The sequence below is a fragment of the Liolophura sinensis genome, chromosome 8 (genome assembly GCF_032854445.1).
Source record: "Liolophura sinensis isolate JHLJ2023 chromosome 8, CUHK_Ljap_v2, whole genome shotgun sequence".
NCBI lineage: Eukaryota > Metazoa > Mollusca > Polyplacophora > Chitonida > Chitonidae > Liolophura > Liolophura sinensis.
Genome location: NC_088302.1, coordinates 11,416,103 through 11,438,960, shown reverse-complemented (window position 1 = coordinate 11,438,960; position 22,858 = coordinate 11,416,103). Strand labels below are relative to the sequence as shown.

The window sequence follows — 22,858 nt, the reverse complement described above, 5'->3', positions numbered from 1 at the left end:
TTTTTTTTTCAGAATTTGTTAGATTTTAGCAATATAACAGAAAACAAACTGTGCTGAACGATAAATAATTTGTATGCTGAGAATAAACATTATTGTCAATTATTTTTGTTTTTAACAGGAACTTATTTTTCACTATTATTGGCAACAATAGGCTTTTTGATTTTGGGCTAACCTTTGTATTTTGATTAGCCCTTGACAATGGGTCTGTGATGCCGTGGGGGAGGTAACTCTGTTGATCTTAGTCATGCTTTGGAAAAGCCGTGTTTACTTGAATATACCTCTGCTGGGACTAATACCTCTGGAGGCTTTTATCTTCTATCGGTTTTTTTTTTTTAACTTTTCTACCAAGTCTTTTAGGGCTTTCCTTTGTATTTTGTCAGCTTAATATATATTGTACGCAGGTCACAAACCAGGCTTCACTTATGTTGATATGTTCATATCAATAAGAAAAAATTGTGAATGTGTATTTATTTTTCAGATAATGGCATTAACAGTGGCAGGAAAACTGGTTACTATTTTGGCTTGGCTGTGAATATCAAGCGTTTTCTACATTTCTGGCTATCAGTTGGATTTCAATAAGGAATTTGATAAGAAAATTATGTTTTTTTTTGTCAGTCTGCACACAGCTGTAATAACACAAAGAAAAATTCATTGTCAGTCTTTTCTAGATAAATTTTCACAGTTACTAAGATGTAACTTCTGTCAAGAAGATTTGCAGTAAAAATATTTTGACAAAAGTTAATTTTAGCTTTCTTGTGTTAGACAAGGGTAAAACATATGATTCATCTTCCTGCTGAAATATAACTGTTCGTTAATGGTAAGTTTTTTTCCGCCAATTTTGCTGAAGGGTATTGTCGTCATCAGGTCCATCCGTCCGTCAGCCTAAAATCTTGAACGGATTTATTTAAATTAATGAAATTTGAAAATGAACCTAGATTTTGTTGGACAATATTTTGAGAAGTTATTCCCCTTTGATGGAGTATTCCAGCATATATTATATATTCTCTGACAATGTGGTAAACAGTACTACCAGGTAAAAATACCGTGCATTAATTCACTGTTGAGTCTCTAAAATAATTGGTGGTCTGTGGCTTCATATTTCCATGATAGCTCAAATTATGAATTTTGTTTTTTTTTAAGTATGTTTTAAGGATCAGTAAAAAAAAGAAAATGAAAAAAAATAGGCCCTAATTCATTTGAAGAGAAAAAATTTGCTGTATTAAATGTAACTTCTTTAGATTTCTAAATGTTTGTCCAGGTGTTCTTCAGTTATTTAAGATTTGATAAATTAAATTTAAAGTAAGTGTTTTTTCTGAAGTAGCAAAAGAAGTACAGATTGTATAAAAGGGATTGTACTTCAACGTAGATGACATAAAGGTGTCTGTATTTATTTAAGAGATAATCACCAATTTTCCATTTCCCCTTCTCACTCATGTCATTTTATTCAGGGATGATGCACACCATCAATTATTTCATTATCAACTGCATAATCTCCCTTTTTCCTGCCCAACCCTGAACTGTCTTACCCCCATTATCCATAGCTAAAATAAATCTGCCCGCCCTTCTAGCTGTCCGTGAAACTGGAGAATTACCTGTAAAATACAGGCATTTAAAAATACATCTATACTGAAAAGATAATATAAAGGGACTCCATGTCATCAAAAAATTCCTTGCCAGTAGTTAAATAGTTTTGTGTGTATTTGTTTTGTTCTGTGCTCATTTATAACAGTTCTAATGGTAGCATGCTCACCTTTTTTGTTCAGACCTATAAGTGATGAAATGTAAGGTTCATTAAATCCTTGTATAACTGATCGATATGCTAGGGTGACGAGGGCTTGTATACCATGTTGCCATTGTCACTCTGGCATCCTTTCCCGTCTGATCTTAAGTCCTGATCTTCATGGCCCTATATATATATCACAAAAGATTTGTAATTCCATTGTTTCATAGCTTTTTTGGTAAGTGAAATTTTGGTTGAGAGTACATTAACTCCGTATGATTTACAACAAATGATAAAATTAAATTGATTTTGTCTACAGGCTCTGTGAAATTGGGTCTGGGACGAAAAGTAAGTTCGATCATTCCTGGCAATTTCATCTAAAACATTTGATCTGTCTCTCATATGTACACACTTATGCTATATGTACTTTATATTGCAAATAATTTCCTAAATGCAGAAAAAATAGTGGTTTTGTTCTTAGATTTCTCCGAAGGATCTCTTAATCTGGATGCCCACAATCCCAATCCATTCTAAACTGCCTGGTTCCATTTCAGCCTATTTGATCACCTGTATTGTACACTAGTTATTTTTTAAGGTATGACTTATCATTTCATCAGTTAATACAAGCATATAATAATAATAATAATAATAATGATGGCCCACTGAATTTAATGCATACATGTATGAATTATATAAGAAGTATGGCTATATTTTGTAAATACGATCACCTGCAATGCGTGTCCAAAATGTCTGTGTTTACAGTCCAAATGCAGGCCGATATGGCTCGGCCAGATATTTGTACTGTCTGCTACGTGTATCAATGATAATGAAGTATGTACAGTTCAATAAACGTATCCGTGTTATTTTTTTAATTTTACCCACCCCCATGTGTCGGGAAGCATCGTATCATCAGAAGCTGCCGTTCCCCTCAACGCATTTTGTCGTATCCATTCGTCGAATTCGACAAGTGGTTTGAAAGTAAGATTGGTCAATTTCACACGATGTTATTTGTAGAATGCTACAATGACATGGAATTGCGCATGTTCCATTCCACATTTGATCCAATATGTACTTCTCAAACCATCCACGAGGTGTACAAGAAGCGAGTTCAGACCCGGACTCGGACTGAGATTTTTACACCTCATGAGGCCTACATGCTAAAACATGCGAAAAGCTAGAAGAATTAGGATATATAGTTCAAAACTACAGAAACCAAAAAGAAACGCAAATTGTCCCAAAAAATGTTAAATCTTGTATAACAGTAATCAGTCAATGACCTGATAATTTCAAATGAAGTTATATCATGATACTGTTTGGCATCCGTATTATACACTTACACAACCACAGTGAAGCAAGACCCAGAGTTATGAGCATGCATGCACGTTTTTCGTCAAAAGCGTGCATTCTCACTTTAAAACATCCCTGATAAAGGGATGTTACAAAAACGTTCAGTATAGTTAGATAAACCATATACTTAGAAAAACTGCAGTTGTAAACGATGATGCATGCATCATTTGATGATGACTATATACTACTTTGGACTCAACCGACATACACGTATAACCATGCGCTAGTTGTTGTTCAGCCACTTATAAGTGCGTATAAATGTCGTATATTTAAGGCAAGTGCCGTGTATTCGGATTTGGGCTATCCAAAGTAAGTTCGATAACCCATACAACACGGTACAAAGCATTGCGGGATCAAGCTTTAACTGCATGGAGAGGCCACTCGTCGTTGATAAATTCTCTTATCGACTTTTTAATGCATCAAATATACACATGATATATTTTGGTCTTAAAGCTAGTGTACACATGGAGCCATTAGCTATAAACTGTTCACAGATTAAAGGAACGATTTATACATCATTACATGCCTGCCTTACACCCAAATGGAGTATGTGAGCTGGAGTCGCACACCCAAACTATTAGTCACCTGCACCAAACATGGGCTCACTGCCATTCTAGGACAGGGAATTTTCAAGATTCCCGTGTTTCTATTGTTGTGCAGAGCCTTACGGTGATACATAGTACGCGATCGACCGTTGTTGTCGACCATTCGCCTATCATGCGCCAGCATGCATATCCCGTATAGCAACGTTCACCACTGCAATAGCAGCACTTTAGTAGTAATGAATTGGACTGCAATATGTAAGGTTTTCGAAAGTCGACGTTGTTACCCAGAGATTAGATATAAATATTTTCTCACGCTGTAAACCACCGGATACCTGCATAACAAACGTTTTGATCTGAAACCGGCCCAGATAGCACAGCTGGTAGAGCGTCCGCTTCGGGAGCGCTAGATCCTGGGCCGAGTGAAGCTGAATTCTCAGTAAAGCAGCACTAGATAATTCGTCCTGCAACAGGAGGCACATTACATGCACTCTAAGGATTCCTGCGTCGTCAGATGACTGAAAAATTGCATGACCTTAAACCCTAAGCACTCACCCACTCACTCTTGACTTGAACACACAATCTCTGGATTCAAACACGCGACCTCCTTAGTCAACGGGCCTAACAATCTAGTCGAGCAGTCGCTCTAATTACCCATCTGGCCAGCGAAACTGCGTGTGATACTATGCAATTCCTGAATACATTCATATAGATGTATAGGTGTAACCCGACAATAACACGAAAGGAAAAATTAACCTGGCTAGAATGCATGGCAAGTCAATATGCTGTTTCACCCATTGGTTTAACACAGTGGCACCTTCTCCAATGAAAGCGTCAAAATTTTGGAAAAAGAAATATCGGAGATTTGAACGCGGTGAGAAGGAGGCGATTTAATTAGATCTATGGCGCGGAGAATCTCACATTAAACAGGAACGGAGGACTGAGATTCAAACTCTGGCATATTTAGGACAAAGGTACCAAAAAGCTATATATGAAAAAGTGTTTTAAATTTTTGTCAAACGTAGATTTTTTTTCATCATGCCGCATTTTGTCAGCAAATGTACTACAAAATTGGACTCAGTTTTGTGAAATCCCCTTCTTGAAGTCGCTGCATGGACTTTGGTCTCCTGTATGTCCCACTATTGTTTCCCACATTGCAATAGTTTGCCTTTCGTTGTTTATTGTTCGATGCATGTCTTTTTTTTCTTTAAATATAGTATTGCCTTTGTTTTCCATTTTCATTTGTTTATCCAGATGAACTAAACCTACGCGATACTTGTACTATATATTTCTTCTTCAACCATGCTCGCCGTGATGTGGCTGAAATATTGCCGACGTGGCGTTAAGACATAATCATTCATTCATTCATCCGTGACCTATCGTATACAATTAGTGTGCTAGCGCAGCACAATGACCCAGGAGCCTTAACAGTGCGCCTGCTTTTAGTTCAGGTCCAGTTCGTTGTGGCTTCCTCCTCGGCCGTACATATGAAGGTCTGAAGAAACCTGAGGATGGTCACGGGCTTCCCCGGGCTCTGTCAGGTTTCCTTCCACCATAATACCGGCCGCAGTCATATAAGTGAAATATTCTTGAATAATCCTAGCTGAGTTAAAGCCATTTGATTAATGCCAAAATGTCATCAAATTCAACTTTTTCCCCTCAGAAATCTGCTTCATTTAAATAAGTCTTGTATCATTTTCGCTTGGGGAAAAGCGTGTGTTATGATTAATCCGTTGTATATACGCCTGCGTACTTAAAAGTTATAACATATACACAGTAGTAAGGGTGTAGATAATGACTTACATGTATATAGTACCTATATATTATTTGTCTTGTTGCTAGGTTATGTTATTGCTCGGGAGGTCAGTTTGAAAAATATGAGAACATCAATAGTATATAGGCTATGCACATGAGGCAACTTAAGATGTTATTGGAGGGGACATTTATTGTTATTGTTCTCAACATTTTATAATCCATGCATAACCGACGGATCTGTCCGTCGAAACATAGGCCCTACATTCGTATAGCAGACGTCAGCCAAAATGGACGTTCTGGGTCCATAATCGCAGGGCCAATTCCCAAAACGACTTTTAATACAAACAACCAAAAAATTATAAAAATGTACTTATAGACTACGGAATCAGGACGGGGTCATGTAAAGAAAAGCTGTCAACAGTTTTCAATGATGTCAGAAGACGGAATGGATGTTCTAAGCGAATGAGTGAAATCAGTATTTAAACCGAGTATCATGCTAGATTAGAAGTTGTTCATACCGGTAATCAAAATATGGATTTCAGTAACGCTTTGTATCCAACCGTTCATGTATACAACATGGCGATGAATATGGGCCTACAGCCCCCCCCCCCCCCCCCCATCACTTATGATATATGATATGATATTATCTGGCTTATAGCTTAGCCAATTGTAAATGTTAATTGGCCGGTAGAAAAGTTCAAAGTGTTGTCGGCCTCGTGGGTTAGCAAACATGTTTATGCATGCATTTGACTCATTCACGGCTGAGTGAATGTAGGTCTATTATCCAGAAACTTATTAGAATAAATGACATTTTAAAGAAGTATCACATGTCGAATGGAGGAGAAACATATTCTTGTAAAATACTAAGCAGAGATTTACACTGATACACAATCAAATACATATATCAATGGTTATATCTTTCTCACAGGAGACATATATGATGTTTACCGTGTCCGTGTACAGTATTACACAGATTTCTCATGTTAGGTGTAAATCTGCACGCCTTCAACAAAAGGATTTCAAAAACGTTCAATAACTATCCCAATGATATATCCTGTCCAAGAACAAATCCTACCTGTTGAGGTGAAAGGACATCGGAGGCTTAAAACGGTGAAGCCTTATACAAAGTCTTACCTTGAGGGTTGAATAAATAAAGGAGCGAGGTTTCTAAATTTGAATGGTGCTTATAAGACATAGACCTAAGTACTAGGCACGAGAGAGAAATAGAAACTATTTCCGGCAAATTTGCAACTTTGTGGCCTATTTCATTCATGGGTTTTATTTTTTTTAATTATCTACTTATTATGTCTTTATCCACATATGTCAATGACAAATGTTTGTACGTGTAAATCAAATCGTTCTTCGACCAGAAATGTCACAGATGTTGCACGCGTGGCACTCATCTGCACCCTCAGTAGGATTAGAAAGCCTGGCATCCATTGGTCGCAAATGTAAGCGTGGACCAATGAAAAGCGGACAGCGCATGCAGGCCTTCAATGATAGGGACCCCGTTTGTCTGCCATTTTAACTCGTGGGGGGAAAACAAGCACACTTCGTCCTCAGAAGCTAGGCTGCTAACAAACCGATCAAAATGCGTTGTATTGCGTATTTAATGTCCATCATCGGGCTAACCTTTGCCAGTGAGGTGATCGACTTAACGGAGAATTTTGAAGATGTCATAGACGACCATGAACTTATTCTCGTGGAATTTTTCGCACCATGGTAAGTTGCCGGCGTGTCGTTAGAGGAGTAGTGGGAGTGGGGGTGGGGGGGGGGGGGGGCACTGCATGTTTTAAGAACATGTTTTGTAAGCATGCTATCATCTTTATGCTCACTGCATGTTTTAAGAACATGTTTTGTAAGCATGCTATCATCTTTATGCTATAAGCTGAAGATTAATAGTGCGCTCACATCTTTGATATTTCTGTTATGGCAAAACAAAATCTTTTTTATAATTGAAATTCATTAATTTCAAAGTGATAATTGAATTTTTAGAAGATCGTGGAAGTCCCAAACCCCTTTCCCCCAGCCAACCGCCCAACTTTCCTCCAGCCACCCACCCCACCACTTTCCTCTAGCCATCCCCCCCTTTCTTCTAGCCACCCTCCCCCTTTCCTCTAGCTACATACCGGTACCCCACTTTCCTCTAGCCATACTCCGCCAGCCCAATATAAAAGAGGAGTTGAAGTAGCCACCCACCACACCCCACGACGCCCCATCCCAGTCAGTACAAATCGATGTATAGTCTGCTTTTCCCTATATTTACACATCTTAGATGGATTTGTAAAGTTGGGGTTGCTGAACCTGATGTTGACATTTTCCTTGAAGCATCTTTTTTTCTCACTGAACGTCATAGAAGCCAGTCATCGACCAGTACAGGCAATTTAATTTACTTCACCCGTAGGCCTGTGGATTAACCTCAGTTTAGAAAGACATTCACATAGACATTCATTTCCTAGTGTGTGTCCATCATAGCACCATTTCTGGAGGTGAGGTTCACATCAACTTCAGACAATCAGAGCTGTTCTAGCGTTGTCTGAGCTTCCGAGATATGCGAAGTTTTCTGAAGAGTTTTACACTTAAGGGTTTATAGCTTCAGAGTTTGTAAGTCACTGAAAATGGATTGGCGGGACAAAAATCCAGTGGACATACTGATGTTCTAGAAATTTTTTCTATGTTCCCATGTCAGAGCGAAATGTAATTGGGCCTTCTTGAAGCACTCGGCTACAAAGCACTGTATTTTTACTCCACAAAGCACTCTATCTTTGCTCCACAATGCCTTCTGTCTTTGCTCCACAATGCATTCTATCTTTGCTACACATTGTACACTCCCTTTGGTTCACAGTGCAACATATGTTTACACCCCAGAGCACTCATGTTTTGGTCCACAGTGCACTTTATTAGTTTTTAGAAGTTTTGCTTTGGTCCACAGTACACCTTATCCGTACTCCACAGGGCACTCTTGATTTGGTCCACAGTGCCCCCTGCCTTTGCTTCATAGTGTACTCTTGATTAGGTCCACAGTGCCCCCTGCCTTTGCTTCATAGTGTACTCTTGCTTTGGCCCACAGTATCCCTAGTCTTTGCTTCACAATGCACTTTTGCTTTGGTTCACAGTGCCCCTTATCCTCACTCGACAGAGCACTCCTGTTTTGGTCCACAGTGTCACCTGCCTTTGCTTCACAATATACTCTTGCTTTGATTCACAGTGTCACCTGCCTTTGCTTCACAATGCACTCTTGCTTTGGCCCACAGTATCCCCTGCCTTTGCTTCACAGTGCACTCCTGTTTTGGTCCACAGTGCCCGGTCTTTGATCCAAAGTGCACTTTATTTCCAAGTCAACTGACCGTGCTGGCATGTTGATTTGTGGGGCTTATTTCTACCCCTGTATATTGATATTTATGTCGCCCTGAATCCCCAGAACTGTTTGATTTTATACACCTTGTAGTAAAACTTGGAGTAATAGCATACTTTATGGTACTAGCTTTGACCCAGATTCTGGTGGATTCCCGCAAAGCAAACCTACGGGAATCCATTCCTCATTCTTACTCCACCAAGCACTAAATGTTGATTACTTGAAACTCACAAACATTTAAGGCCAAAATGTTTGTCTTATTTTACCAACCCTTCAAAAATACCCCCAGCCAAAATTCTCTTTTCATGTTTTTACAGATGCCAAATTATTTTATTTCATTTAATTTTATTTGAAATGTCACTGTGTTTATACAGGTCTTTCAAGATATACAATTTTCTTAGTCCGAAAATCTGGTCTAAGGGTGGCCTACATATACTGATACACAGAGACCGCTGCCATCCTGAGAATTAATGTGTGATTTAATAGAAATTGACAGAATGTTGTAAATTTTTCTTTTCAGGTGTGGCCATTGTAAAAAGTTAGCTCCAGAATATGACATAGCCTCAGACATGCTTCAGCAAAATGACCCCCCAGTGCCCTTAGCTAAGGTGAGACCCTGGAACAGCTGCTTAGTTCTCTACTCATATCTCCTAATAACATTTAAACCACTCGGTTACCAGACTGTTAAAGACTTAAAGAAGCACTGTGTGAATTAGTATTTTCGATGTCCAGTTCAGTTAAGATTACACCCTCTGATAAGCACCTTTCTATATTTGTTTGTAGGTATTTATCTTAGTGTTCTTAACCAGTGGCAGGTTGACCTGAAGTCACCAGTAAATATGGCGTTAAACAACAATCAAATAAATCCACACTGAACATTTCACATTATTTTAACACTGACCTTGTTATCTCCCCTTGACTTGCAGGTTGACTGCACAGCAGAGGGTGGGAAGGATGTCTGCAGTAAACATGGAGTCAGTGGCTACCCAACACTGAAGATATTCAGAGATGGAGAGTTTGCAGAAGACTACAATGGCCCCAGGGATGCTGGTGAGCAGGATTGTGGACTAAATTTTGATACATGTGATGAGTGGAATTCCGCTCTTATGATGGAAGCTCAGTTTATTAAGGCCATGGTTAATTATAGTTAGTTTCGCATGACTTTGTTTAGGTATATTGAAATGCTAAATGAGATATATTGGTGAGTGAACAACATATGGTTTTGATAATACCAATTAATAACTTTGCTTGAAATATTAGATGTGAGAGGATCATGAGAATTACAGGGTAACGCTGTGTCTGGCTGTTGCTTAAAATAGATACATGGCAAGATACAGGAATTTTCTATATTGTGTCAGTCCGGTTTTCTCAGCTTCTAAGCTTGACCATCATTATTGAAGTGAAATATTCTTGAGTAAGCTGTTGAACACCAATAAAATGAACATGCTTGTTTATACATTAGCAGAGGTGTTAACGAAATTTTATAATGATACAAGCAACTCTATTTTTTATTCGCCTCAGTTACTGGAGAAAACAAAAAGAGTATAACTGTAAGCTTATTGAAGCTTAGAAAACACTTTTATTCACGAGTTTGTTCTTATTAGTCTGTCGGTTGTTATTAGTCTATCAGTTATTATTAGTGTGTCAGTTGTTATTTGTCTGTCGGTTGTTATTAGTCTGTCAGTTGTTATTAGTCTGTCGGTTGTTATTTGTCTGTCGGTTGTTATTAGTCTGTCAGTTGTTATTAGTCTGTCAGTTGTTATTTGTCTGTCGGTTGTTATTAGTCTGTCAGTTGTTATTAGTCTGTCAGTTATTAGTTGGCAAGAGGTAGGAGATAATTCTTTTTTTGTGACCTAATCTGCTTCGTTTCATTTTTACAGAGGGAATCGTCAAAGTGATGAAGTCCAAGGCTGGTCCGAGTGCCAGACTGCTGGAATCTGTGGAAGATGCCAAGAAATTTTTGGAATCTGATGAGTATGGAATTATTGGTACGTACCTGTATCAGTTAGGTGACAAAGGTGTCATTTATTTTTGCATAGCTAAAGTGTAAGTGGATAATTGAATGAGTCATCTAATGTGGAAGATCTTTACAACAGAAGTCAAAGTGTTGATGAAAGGCAAGCCTAATAAGTGATAAGTTGTTTTGACGAACGTTCCAAATTTCTGAAAGCTCATGTTAATGATGATAAACCTGTGCCGACACACAACCCCTCTGATCTGTCGGGATGTTAAATGATAGGACTGAAGCATGAGCAACACATTGTTACATTTGAATTTGCGTCCATTGGTCAAAATGTTTGTTACTTTTCTGGTGCATAAGCCTTGAAGTCTTCAAAGTTCGTTGCTATGTTTTTTTTTCACCTCTAAAGGCATTAAGGCTCTTTCTCTGTTACAGATTGGCATTGCCAATCCATTGAAAGAATTAGATGTGATAGAAGTGTCAAGTGTGCTGTAAGGCCTTAATCAAGGTGCTGCAGTGCAGGTACCCTTTTTTTATTTCAATGGGCGCTGTAGAAGGCTGAATGGGCATGACTTAGCCTGTTTTTATCTTGTTTTGTCTGAAAAGATCACTTTTATGTCAAAATTATGAAAGCAGGGTTAGGGTGTAGGATTTAATTAAGCTGTAGTGGGCCATGTGTGTACTGAATACCAGATTTGAGGGCTTCAGGACTAGTATTTCAGTTGTAATTTGCTGCTTGCTTGTTATGTTGACTTCACAAGCGTGTTTAGTTCCCCAAGGGCAATTACCTCTGCCATTTGCAATCCTTTTCAATCCTTTGTACGTCTTCCATTACCAGTCCTTTTGTGTCTCTTCCATTACCAATCCTTGGCAATACCTCTGTACCTCCTCCATTACCAACCTTTGACAATCATGTGTACCTCCTGCATTACCAACCCTTGACAATCACGTGTACCTCCTCCATTAGCAATCCTTGGTACCTCCTGCATTATGAGACCCTGCCAATCGTTTGTGCCTCCTTCATTACCAATCCTTGGTACCTCCTGCATTATGAGCCTTTGCCAATCGTTTGTGCCTCCTTCATTACCAATCCTTGGTACCTCCTGCATTATGAGACTTTGCTAATCGTTTGTGCCTCCTTCATTACCAATCCTTGGTACCTCCTGCATTATAAGACCTTGCCAATCGTTTGTGCCTCCTTCATTACCAATACTTGGTACCTCCTGCATTATGAGACCTTGCCAATCGTTTGTGCCTCCTTCATTACCAATCGTTTGTGCCTCCCTGTTACTGCCCTACTTGGTAATCCTTGTGTACATGCACAAGCAATTCGTTACAGCTTCATGTGGCAATCCTTGGTACCTCCCTCTTTAGCAATTCTTTGTCACTCTTTACAAATCATAGGTATCGCTGCACTTGGCAATCCTTGGTGCTGCCTCCCTGTTTCTTTCATGCTAGTGATGATACACCTGTGCCGACACACAACCCATCTGATATGTCTGGATGTTAAATGATAGGACTGAAGCATGAAAGTATGGAGTTTCACGTCTCTTAAAAAAAAAAAAAAAAAAAAAAAAAAAAAAATAGAGAAAGAGAGAAAAAATTTAAGGCTGTGTTTTGTTGCTGTTTCAGGTTTCTTTAAGGACGCTGAAAGTGAACTTGCCACAACATTTAAGAAGCAGCTGATTCACTCAGTACAGATTACAACTTTGCCATCACAACGGATAAAAAAGTTATGGACAAATATGGATATTCAGAGTGAGTGATGAATTTTTCTCTGACACTGGATTTTAAATTTATGTACAAGTGAAAATACTAAAACATTGAGGAAAGCGGAATGGTGGGAAGGAGCAACATTTTACTTCCGTCCCATGTGAAACTCCTGTGGTTAGATTAAGGTCCTTGGAATATAGTTCAGTGGAGATTGCTTGCATTTCACCAGTGGACCTACATGAGTATGTCACATGTGGGAAAGCATGGAAATGATGGTTTGAGGCATGTGATTTTTTCATGAATTCGTGGAATTTCACTATTTGTACAAATACATAGTTTTGTTTGTACAATGACAAGTAATTATTGGGAAAAAAAAACCATTTTTTTAATGTTTAAGAACAGGAATAATAAATTTGGACATTTAAAACTCCAATACAGTACTGCAGCACTTGTGGTAATATTGATGGTTAGCAATGATATATGAAACGTGTTTGTTGTGTATTAGGTGACGAAAATATTGGACACCATGGGGCAGCTTAAACATAGCGAACACAAATCTGATTTTTGTTTCTTGACCATAATGCCATCCCTGCAGGGTTACCCTGAGTGTCTTTCAGCCATGGAACTGAAAATGATATGCAAGTGGAAAAGTCTTGACTACAGCCTGGAAATCCGGCTAAATAAATATACAGACTGTACTCGTGCATCTGATCACAAAGCAACCTTTTTCTTTTCCTTTCAGTGAAATTGTACTTTTCCAGCCTAAAATTTATCACAACAAGTTTGAGGACGCAGAACAGAAATACACAGATGGTGCTAAACTGAGTAAACTGAAGAATTGGATCTCATCTTCTGTGTAAGTTCTGTGAATCATACAAATAAGTGAATGCTGGGTCGGATCAAACGGCAGTAGCCAAGGAGAGAAGCCATCGGTACTGCAGGTTCCTCACTGGTTCAGCAAGAGTTATTTCTCATGGCTGTGGGTCAAGGGAATGGATCTTCTGGACTGGTGCAGCCACAGCTCCCCACGGGCAGGGCTGTTGTGGGATGGAGTCTTTCACTGCTGAAGGGAAAGAGGGTATTTGGCTTAAACTGCTGATGGTATGGGGTGTATGGCTAGGACCGCTGATGGAACGGGGTCTATATGGCTAGGACTGCTGATGGAACAGGGTCTATATGGCTAGGACTGCTGATGGAACGGGGTCTATATGGCTAGGAATGTTAATTGGAGGGGGTATAAATTGCTAGGACTGCTGATGGCACAGGACTGTTGTATGGAGGGGGATCTATATGGCTAGAACTGTTAAATGGAGGGGGTGTATATGGCCAGGACTGTTGATGGCATGGGATCTGTATGGCTTGGACTGTTGATGGCATGGGATCTATATGGCTAGTACTGTTGATGGAATGGGATCTATATGGCTAGTACTGTTGATGGAATGGGATCTATATGGCTAGTACTGTTGATGGCATGGGATCTGTATGGCTAGTACTGTTGATGGCATGGGATCTGTATGGCTAGTACTGTTGATGGCATGGGATCTATATGGCTAGTACTGTTGATGGAATGGGATCTATATGGCTAGGACTGTTGATGGAATGGGATCTATATGGCTAGGACTGTTGATGGCATGGGATCTATATGGCTTGGACTGTTGAATAGAGGGGGTGTGTATGGCTGGGATTATTCAGTAAAGGGGATCTATATGGCTTGGACTGTTGAATAGAGGGGGTGTATATGGCTGGGACTATTCAGTAAAGGGGATCAATATGGCTTGGACTGTTGAATAGAGCGGGGTGTGTATGGCTGGGACTATTCAGTAAAGGGGATCTATATGGCTTGGACTGTTGATGAGGGTGGGGTATATGACTGGAACTGTTGATGGTGGTGGGGTATATAACTGGAACTGTTCAGTGGAGTGGGTATATATGACTGGGACTGTTGATGGGGTGAGGTTATACGCCTGGAATTGTTGATGGAGGTGGGGGGTATATGACGGGCTGTTGAGGGGGGTGTGGGGGTATATGACTGAGAGTGTTGGGGGGTCTTCTAATTTTGTTTTTGATTAACATTCATACATGCTTATGATGTGCAATAGATACTGTTTACTTTGCATCCTTACTCAGCTGACAGTTGTGATTACATCAGTCCTGGTACTGAAGCATGGGTAAGCTATCAGGACTATTTTGTATGTCAACCTGCTCATCTCACCCTCACAAACTTTGTACTCTTGACAGGGTGGGCCTGTGTGGATTCAGAACTCCGGGTAATGCAGAGAATTTCAAAAAGCCCTTAGTGACCATCTACTTTGATGTGAACTTCAAACTGAACCCCAAAGGTTCCAACTATTGGAGAAACAGGTGCGTACGAAATTTGTTTATATTGTGGTTGTAAATTATCTTCATTCTGTAAAGAAACTTGTTAGGCCAGGACATTTGGCAAGCACATGGTTAAAACCATCGGCACTTGGCTGGTGAGGAGCATAAACTGCCTGAAGAGGGTTGACTAAGTCTTTTGTTCTCTTATGTAGAACTTTGTGGTAGCTCACAAGCATTGCAGCATAACAGCAGTATTTGGGACCAACTGGTATTAATAGCATGCATTTAAATCCAGCTTTGATGGGTTGAATGAGGTTGGAATTTTATCAGAACTGGAAGTTCTTTTGCTTTTTAATTTTGCAAGATTTTAACGAGGTTTCTGAAAGCTGACCTTTGTAATGCTTGTCATAAGTGAAATAACACCAATGAAATTGATGAACCTTGCATCATTCCATACCTAATAAATAGGTGATTTTGTCTTTACAGGGCTATGAAAGTGGGAAAGAAACTGAGGGAAGCTGGAAAAACTGTCTACTTCAGCGTCTCTAATGTAGATTCTTTCTCCCACGAGCTGGCTGAGTTTGGATTGAAAGCTGCCGACCAACCAGTGGTTGCTATCAGGGACGAGAAGGATCAAAAATTTCCCATGAAAGAGAAACTTTCGTAAGTCTTCCACTTGAACCTTAGTTTGTGTTTTTCTGGAGGAAATAAAGAATTTGAATAGTAAATGGGATGATATATTCAGAATGTGGCCATGAAAACAAATACAATGTTAGCTTGAAAACTTACCTTGTCAAGAATATTGTCTTACCGAAGAATGAACCAGACACAGAACTTTTTAGATTGAAAATCCAAGTGTGATATCACATTGCTGTATTGATTTGCTACTTTAGAATAGTACAAGAAAACTTTGTATTTTCAGACTGGACACCTTAGAAGCTTTTGTTAATGATTTCCTGGATGGAAAATTGAAACCTTACTTGAAATCTGAGCCTGTACCAGAGTCAAATGACGAGCCAGTCAAGGTGAGATATGTGGACTTCACCTAGAGATCTTATGTCTTAAAGGAGGAGTCCACAGTAGAATTCACAGGGTGCGCACAGTCCTTTGAAACTCCTTGAAAGCCCTTGAAAAATACAATTTCATTTTCAAGTACTTGAAAGTCCATAAAAATACAAATACTCCTGGAAACTTCTTGAAAATCTTAGTTTGTCCGGAACTTCAATATTGTCTGCTGACCACCTAGTCTGTATATCGGGAGCTCGCTGATAATTCTCCCATAATCAGGGCTTCCGCTGGCTCTTGCCATTGTCACAAATTTAGAAAAATTTTTGGAAATGGTGATAAAATTTGAAAAATGCGAATTTTTTTGGCGACAAATTTATTTACTTAAGAAGAAATACAAATGTTTTACAAAATCTACCATGAGAGTTTTCTGGGTTTTTTAGCCGATTTTTCGCAATTTTTCTTATGAAAATAATCCACTTTCATTTCAAACGGCCTCATCTTAGTGATACAACAACAGTTTTATGGCGATTACTTGACAGAAATCTACAAAGGAGGTTCAGCATTGTTGCAAGTTGACTTACATTAAATAATGCTTGAAATCATTTTTGTTAAATAACGAATGAGAATCATGGCATTTTGGGGAATGCCTTTTATCGCCAACAGTTAAAAAAAAAAAAAAAAATTATCAAGGGAAATAAATCTCGGTAGAGTTACACCTGTAAATGAAGTTAACTCCCATGAAAAATTTATACTTTTTCACTTAATAAACTATCTTTTTTTTGGATCCCAGGTAAATTAAATGTTTTAGAATATGTGCCGAAACATAAATGTGTACGCCGTCTGGTTTTATCAGGTCAGGCTGTGTTACTCCAATGTATTGATCATAATGTTGTGTTTAAATAAACTGAATGTACAAATTAATTTCGTAACAAATTTTTCTGACAGAGGAAATTACATTTTACTAGGATCCTACAGATAGCAAGCGTACTATTCAATATACATGCATGCAAATTAAAGCATCTATAATTCAGACTTAAAATATAGTCTATAATTTGCACCATGATATTTAAACTAGCCTTGAAAATGACAAAAAAAACTACTGGAAACTCCTTGAATTTTATTTTCATATACCTGTAGAAACCCTGATTCAGCTCTGACATACTGAAAATTACCCTAAATGACATGAAAATTCAACCACAGAAGAGCATTTTTTGAGGCAAATAAATTTCATGAGAGATTACTTCTGGTGGTAAAGTTACATTTTCCCCAGTAGAATATCATCCTTTACTAAAGAAAATAATTCCTTTGAGAACGTAACTTTACGTCCAAAGCCCTTGTATATCAGGAGAAAAAAAACCATCAACTTTGCCCTGAAAATCTTTTTCAAATTTACAAACTTCAGTTGTAATTCCTGATTTCAAACTGACAACTGTTACTACCTTACAATCCCTACATGCCAGAGGGTGTCAGTTGTAAGTTATGATTTACAATGAACTTCAATTACATTCTCATTGTGCTAGTGGTTTTAGAACTGCAGGTTTTTCATGTTTCCTCTATCACTTGGTTTTACAACTTGAATCTGTCTATAATGTGTAGCCTTCACCTTAATGCTGCTTAATTGCTACGGAAGGTTGACACTTGTCATTTCATCTAGCATAACTGTACTGTCAAATAATGTTTGTCTTTTCATTTTCAGGTGGTTGTAGCAGAAAATTTTGATGAGATCGTCAATGATGAAAACAAAGATGTTTTGATAGAATTTTACGCTCCTTGGTGTGGACATTGCAAATCTTTAGCTCCAAAATATGACGAGTTAGCGGAAAAGGTGAGTGCCTATGTCAACCCGTAGTTCAATCTCTTCACAGTGTACACGTACTGATAAATATGTGTTATCAACCTTCATATTGATAACGTCTAATAGAGTAGTTGTTTATATTTTATATTTTGGGGGCGCAGACAGGCTGTAGCAGTTATTCTGGCTGCAGCAGATAAGCCATTGACCAAGTGCGAGGTTTCACCAGGCTTTATGCTGCTTCTTCAAATAATCCTGATCCACCTTGTAAATTTGTCAAAAATGGTCTAGTACAATGTTATGCATGTAAATAAAATTCCATTTGAGTGGAAATGTAGTATTTCAAAACATTTTTCTGAACTGAATGAATCATTTATAGCTTAAGTCTTGCTGTTGATCACAGATAGGCACATGGCGACAACAACAGGCTTTCAATTTGATTGTCTGATGTGAGATGTTTTTACCTTCATTAGGAGGGTTAGTAATGAAGAGTTGCTTCCCTTGTTCTGGACATGCATATCAAGTTTTGGTTTTCTTTTTTTTTCAGCTCAAGGATGAGCCAGAAATTACTATTGCTAAGATGGATGCCACAGCAAATGATGTTCCTAAACAGTATGAAGTGAGAGGGTGAGTGTGCTCAAGGGGTGCTTTTGCTGTGGCTTCAAATGATGCATAACACTCCACTTTGGCTTCAGATGATGTAGCCCACTCCATTTGGGCTTCAGATGATGCAGTCCGCTCCACTTCATATTTTAAATATTACTTTCAGTGCTGAAACCCACTGGGCCCGATAGCACGGTTAGTAGAGTGTCCGCTTCTGGAGCGCTAGAAGCCTGGGTAGAGTCACACCTAAGACTTTAAAAGAGGAAGTTGTATCTCCTTTGCTTGGTGTTCAGCATTAAGGGGTAGCTTCCTTGCTTGGTGTTCAGCATTAAGGGGATAGTACAGCAACTGGTTGACCCGTATCAATATATTGGCTCGGACGGAGCGGCTTACTTGCCTGCGGTAAATTGTCTCCGTGTAGCAGCACTAGATAAAAGAGTGATGGAAATCCGTCCAGCAACAAGGCGGCACATTACACGTACGTGTACCCTAAGGACTCCTTTGTTGTTGTATGACTGAAAAATTGTGAAGTATGACATTAAACCGCAAGCACTCGCTCACTCACTGCTGAAACTCTCATTTCTTCAAAAGGATGTCCTACATTTGAATCAATCAAAATGAGTCACGTCTTTATAGTCACGTTAGAAAAATATAAAAAGTTTTAGTTCACCTGCAGAGTGTTCGAATCAACCAGAGTAAAAAAATTTTGTACAAATTTTAATGCTAATTATTAATAAGACTTTAGTTGTTCTTTTTAGGTCAATTCTTCATTGACATTTGTACATTTCATTTGTTTCAGCTTCCCCACCATTTATTATGCTCCTAAAGGAAATAAAAATAGCCCCCAAACCTACCAGGTAAGTTGTCCTGTTGAGCAACAAGTTGTCTGCGTATGAATAATAATAACGTATATCCTAGAACCATGTCTAATTCTAACATGCAAACGAAATTGTACTTCTATCTTACATGTCGTACATAGCGCAGCCTAATGACCCAGGAGTCTCTCACCAATGCGGTCGCTGCGAGTTCAAGTCCAGCTCATGCTGGCTTTCTCTCCGGCCGTAAGTGGGAAGGTCTACCAGCAGCCTGCCGATGGTCGTGGGTTTACCCCGGGCTGTGCCCGGTTTCCACCCACCATAATGCTGGCTGCCGTCGTATAAGTGAAATGTTCTTGAGTACGGCGTAAAACATCAATCAAATAAATAAGTACATGTCGTACAAGAGTGATGTGCGAGGGTGTAATTTTCATTCTGAATGGTGATCAGCTGTTTTTCTGCATGTCACTATTTCTGTGGCCGCTGTGCTCATTATTGAGCAGTGGTCAACAATACATTTCCAGGTTGTTATGACCAGAAATGGTGACCTTTGACCTTGCTTGAATTTTCTGTAAAGACAGTAAGGCTAAGCAGAGGATGACAACAAAGGGACGTAATTCTGAACCATGAGGATACTCACTTTTGTCTGATGCTTGGTGTTGAGGTCCAGTTTTCATTGTAAGATTACCATTCTTGCTGCAACCTTGTTGGAAGAATCGGGGATTAGAAAGTATATTTGTAGTGTTAAGATTTGTGAAGCTTTAGTCTATGGGGGATGTGGCATTTAGGAATTTTCATGGTATTTTCTACTTAAATTCTCGATCTGTCGAGGATGAGCTGCTTTGCCTAAGATATGGGGAGCAGACCGTGGTCTCGTCTTTCAGTTGTTAACATGCAAAAGGTGGCAGTTCAAACTCAGCCTTGAACAGGGAATGTACATTCTCTATCTTTCACTGCTTCTGGGCCTTTGGTGACAATAATTGTTTGTCTTATGTGGCCTTGGTGCAGTATAACATTCGTCTAAAACCACGTCTTCCACCAACATGGTGTGCATATCTGGCACATGTGGGAAAGTTTGTCAATAGCTTGCCAAAGGTTGGTGGTTTGCCTTGGGCGCTTCAGGTTCCTTCCCCTATGTGAATTAATGTAGGTAGTCGGAATCTCCTCAATGACCAGTTTCAGTCTTGTGTTTACAATGGTTTAATGGCCATGGGTTCCCTCCTGGGCTCTGCCGTCTTGTATGGAATTTTTCAATCTTTTTGCATAGGTGTTTATTTAAGCATATTCCGGGGGCATTTTTCTGTGTTGGCTGATAAAATTAAACTTTCTGTGAAGCCCTGAAACTGGCCAATCCAAACACTGTAGTTTTGTCTCCAAAATCAAATTAATAATGTGCACAAATTGCACTGAAGGTCGTTCTTTCCTGTGCGAAACAATTGAGGTAAGGGTAAGTGAGGTATTTTTTAGTATGGCATAACACACCATTCATATAAATGAAATAAATTAATAAACAAGGGTGTATTTCCATCTTTGCAGGGTGGACGCGAGGTGGATGATTTCCTTAAATTTTTGGCTAAGGAAGCAACAAATGAACTGAAAGGGTACAACAGATCTGGAAAGTCGAAAGGCGGCAAGAAGAAAAAGAAGACAGAATTATAAATTGTATTTATGTAAAAAAAAAAAAAAATTAATAAATTTGTACAAACTGTAGGAGAATTTGTGTATGGACCATTCGCTTCTGTAATACTGCCTTCAGTCGGAAAACGGAACACTTTTTGAATGCCTCAAATTTCTTTGTAAAATTCAATCGTGTCCACTGGTATTTGTCTGGCATTAAGTACTGAGTTAGCATTTCTGTACAGATTAAAAACGCGAAAAAATTGTTTTTAACAACTGCAGTGCACTCAGAAATGAGTGCTGTTGATTCTTTAAGATTAATTTTTTTAAAAGTTTAGCAGTACAGATTTTCACATTTCTGTGTTTTGTTAACTTCAGTCTGTCTTTTTAGGCAAGACAAAATTCTGGAGGATTGTATTTTGTTCAGAAGGAAATGGACAATCCTCCACCATTCCGAGCTTATAGAAATTGTTAATGATCACTGATGCAGTGAGGTGTAAATATCGTTGGTTTTCTAGTGTTCGTCGTCATTGTTTTGCTATTTCATGCAAGGTCCTGAACTGTTTTAATTAAGCGGTCATCTTTTGTTTTTTTTTTCTCGTTTTACTTTGTGAAGTAGCCCAGGAAGGCTGCTGAAAAGGCAAAACTAAAGCTTACGGCTCGAGTAAATGGTGCGTGGATGATAGAGGGAAAGGGTGACATTTGTTTTTTTTTGCGATCTTAATATATTCATCTCTGAAGCATTCTCATCTTTTGGGTTTTTTTTTTTTTTTTTGACTCGAAAGACTAAAAAAGAAAATAAAACCAAACAGTGAACAATTTGTCAGACAAGTGTTCGTGTTGGTTTTCTCATGACTTTATATGCTCGATATATACGTACAAAGGACGGCCTTTTTTTTTCTCAGTATTGTCTGAAGTATGCTGCTAATATGGAATTAAAGTTAAGTGGAGTTTGGAAAACCTATTCATAGGCTGGCCTACAGAATAGTGCCATTCGAAATTTGTGACCATTTCTAATGATTCGGTGTGATTCAAGGTTTTTCAGATATCTTAAGAACAAACAATTTAAAATATATGGAAAGGTAATTAATAAATTTTGGTATTAGTGAATTAATACAAATATATTGGATAAAATTGATAAATTCAGCTATAAACTTCGAAAAACAGTGAAAAGGTAAACCTCTTCCCAATAGTGGAAACCCACGTGAAACTCGGCCTCGATCTGAGATTAGACTTGGCATCCCAGGTAAGATCAAGGTTGAGTATCGTGTGGGTATCTGCAGCGAAGGTGACGTTTTTTCGAAGTTTTTAGTTAATCAATTTTGTGCAAAATGCTTTTGTTTATGCATTAATTTTTTTGCATATACCGGTACTTCAAATTCTTTGTTCATAGTAAGTTTCATGAGGAAGTCTTCTGAATTATTGTAAATCAGAAAATGTTAAACTCTGAACGGCCTTGGACAGCTTCAGCTCAATGTCCAACAAGTTGATAAAATTATTCAACTTTTTCAACTGCCTCTGCAAACCAGTATTTTGAAACCTGAGAGATATGGGGTGCATCTTCAGTGACAAAAACTCATTTTAGGATCATGTTGATAGTTATTGTATGCTTAAATTCAAATGAATAAAGCGCTTTATTGGTTGATTTACATTAGTTCTAGTGAATTGAAACCTGGTACATGATCATGGGTTTCCACCAGACTTAGCTTGGTTTCCTCACACCATAAGTGAAATTCTTGAGTACTGCATAAAACTCCGAAATTGTTCTATGACAGGCTGGACCATTTCAGTGGCCTAATGATTGGAGCATCTGCCTCGGAAGTCGGAAGGCCCAGGATCAAGCCCCCGTCGGGTCATACCAAAGACTTTTAAAATGGCTTGGTCGTTAGTACTGAGAGGTTTTTGCAAGGAAAGAGGACTGGTTGCCCTGGTGATGTGAATAGGTTGGGTGTCCTGTCTGGTGTCTTCGGTAAGATACTTCAGTGGAGGCAGCACTTTGGTGGCATGGACTCGCTCTGTCTGACACACTATATGTACACGCACACCTATTGACTCCTCCTCGTCATTGGAATGAAAAATTGTAAAGTGCGACGTTAAACCCCAAGCATTCATTCTATGATCGATTCAAAGCAAGCTTATCAGTTGACATGATTGTTGAACATTTCTCGCCTACAAAAGTTGTTTTAAAGCTGAGGAACAAAAAACACATTCTTTTCTGTTTATACGCCACTGTGCTTGTGAGGTAGCCCTTCACTTTAGGAGCACAGTTGCACAGAAACATTTACTCCTTACAGAAAGAACTAAGAGCACAG

The 22,858-nt window shown here is 38.8% G+C and overlaps 1 protein-coding gene and 1 non-coding gene across 2 annotated transcripts; both read left to right on the top strand.

Moving 5' to 3' along the window:
* The first annotated feature begins 6,892 nt into the window (after positions 1-6,892).
* Positions 6,893-22,138, top strand: LOC135472673 (protein disulfide-isomerase A3-like). Its single transcript, XM_064752286.1, is given in 14 exon segments — positions 6,893-7,086; positions 9,240-9,327; positions 9,646-9,769; positions 10,600-10,707; positions 12,312-12,356; positions 12,359-12,437; positions 13,135-13,248; positions 14,631-14,753; positions 15,198-15,374; positions 15,634-15,736; positions 17,416-17,544; positions 18,059-18,138; positions 18,914-18,971; positions 20,466-22,138. Coding segments are annotated over 14 exon segments (1,482 nt in total). The 5' UTR covers positions 6,893-6,955; the 3' UTR covers positions 20,589-22,138.
* On the top strand, positions 19,517-19,584 carry LOC135474500 (small nucleolar RNA SNORD82). Its single transcript, XR_010444976.1, has one exon. It is a non-coding gene; the product is annotated as a small nucleolar RNA SNORD82 (small nucleolar RNA).
* Positions 22,139-22,858: the final 720 nt, after the last annotated feature.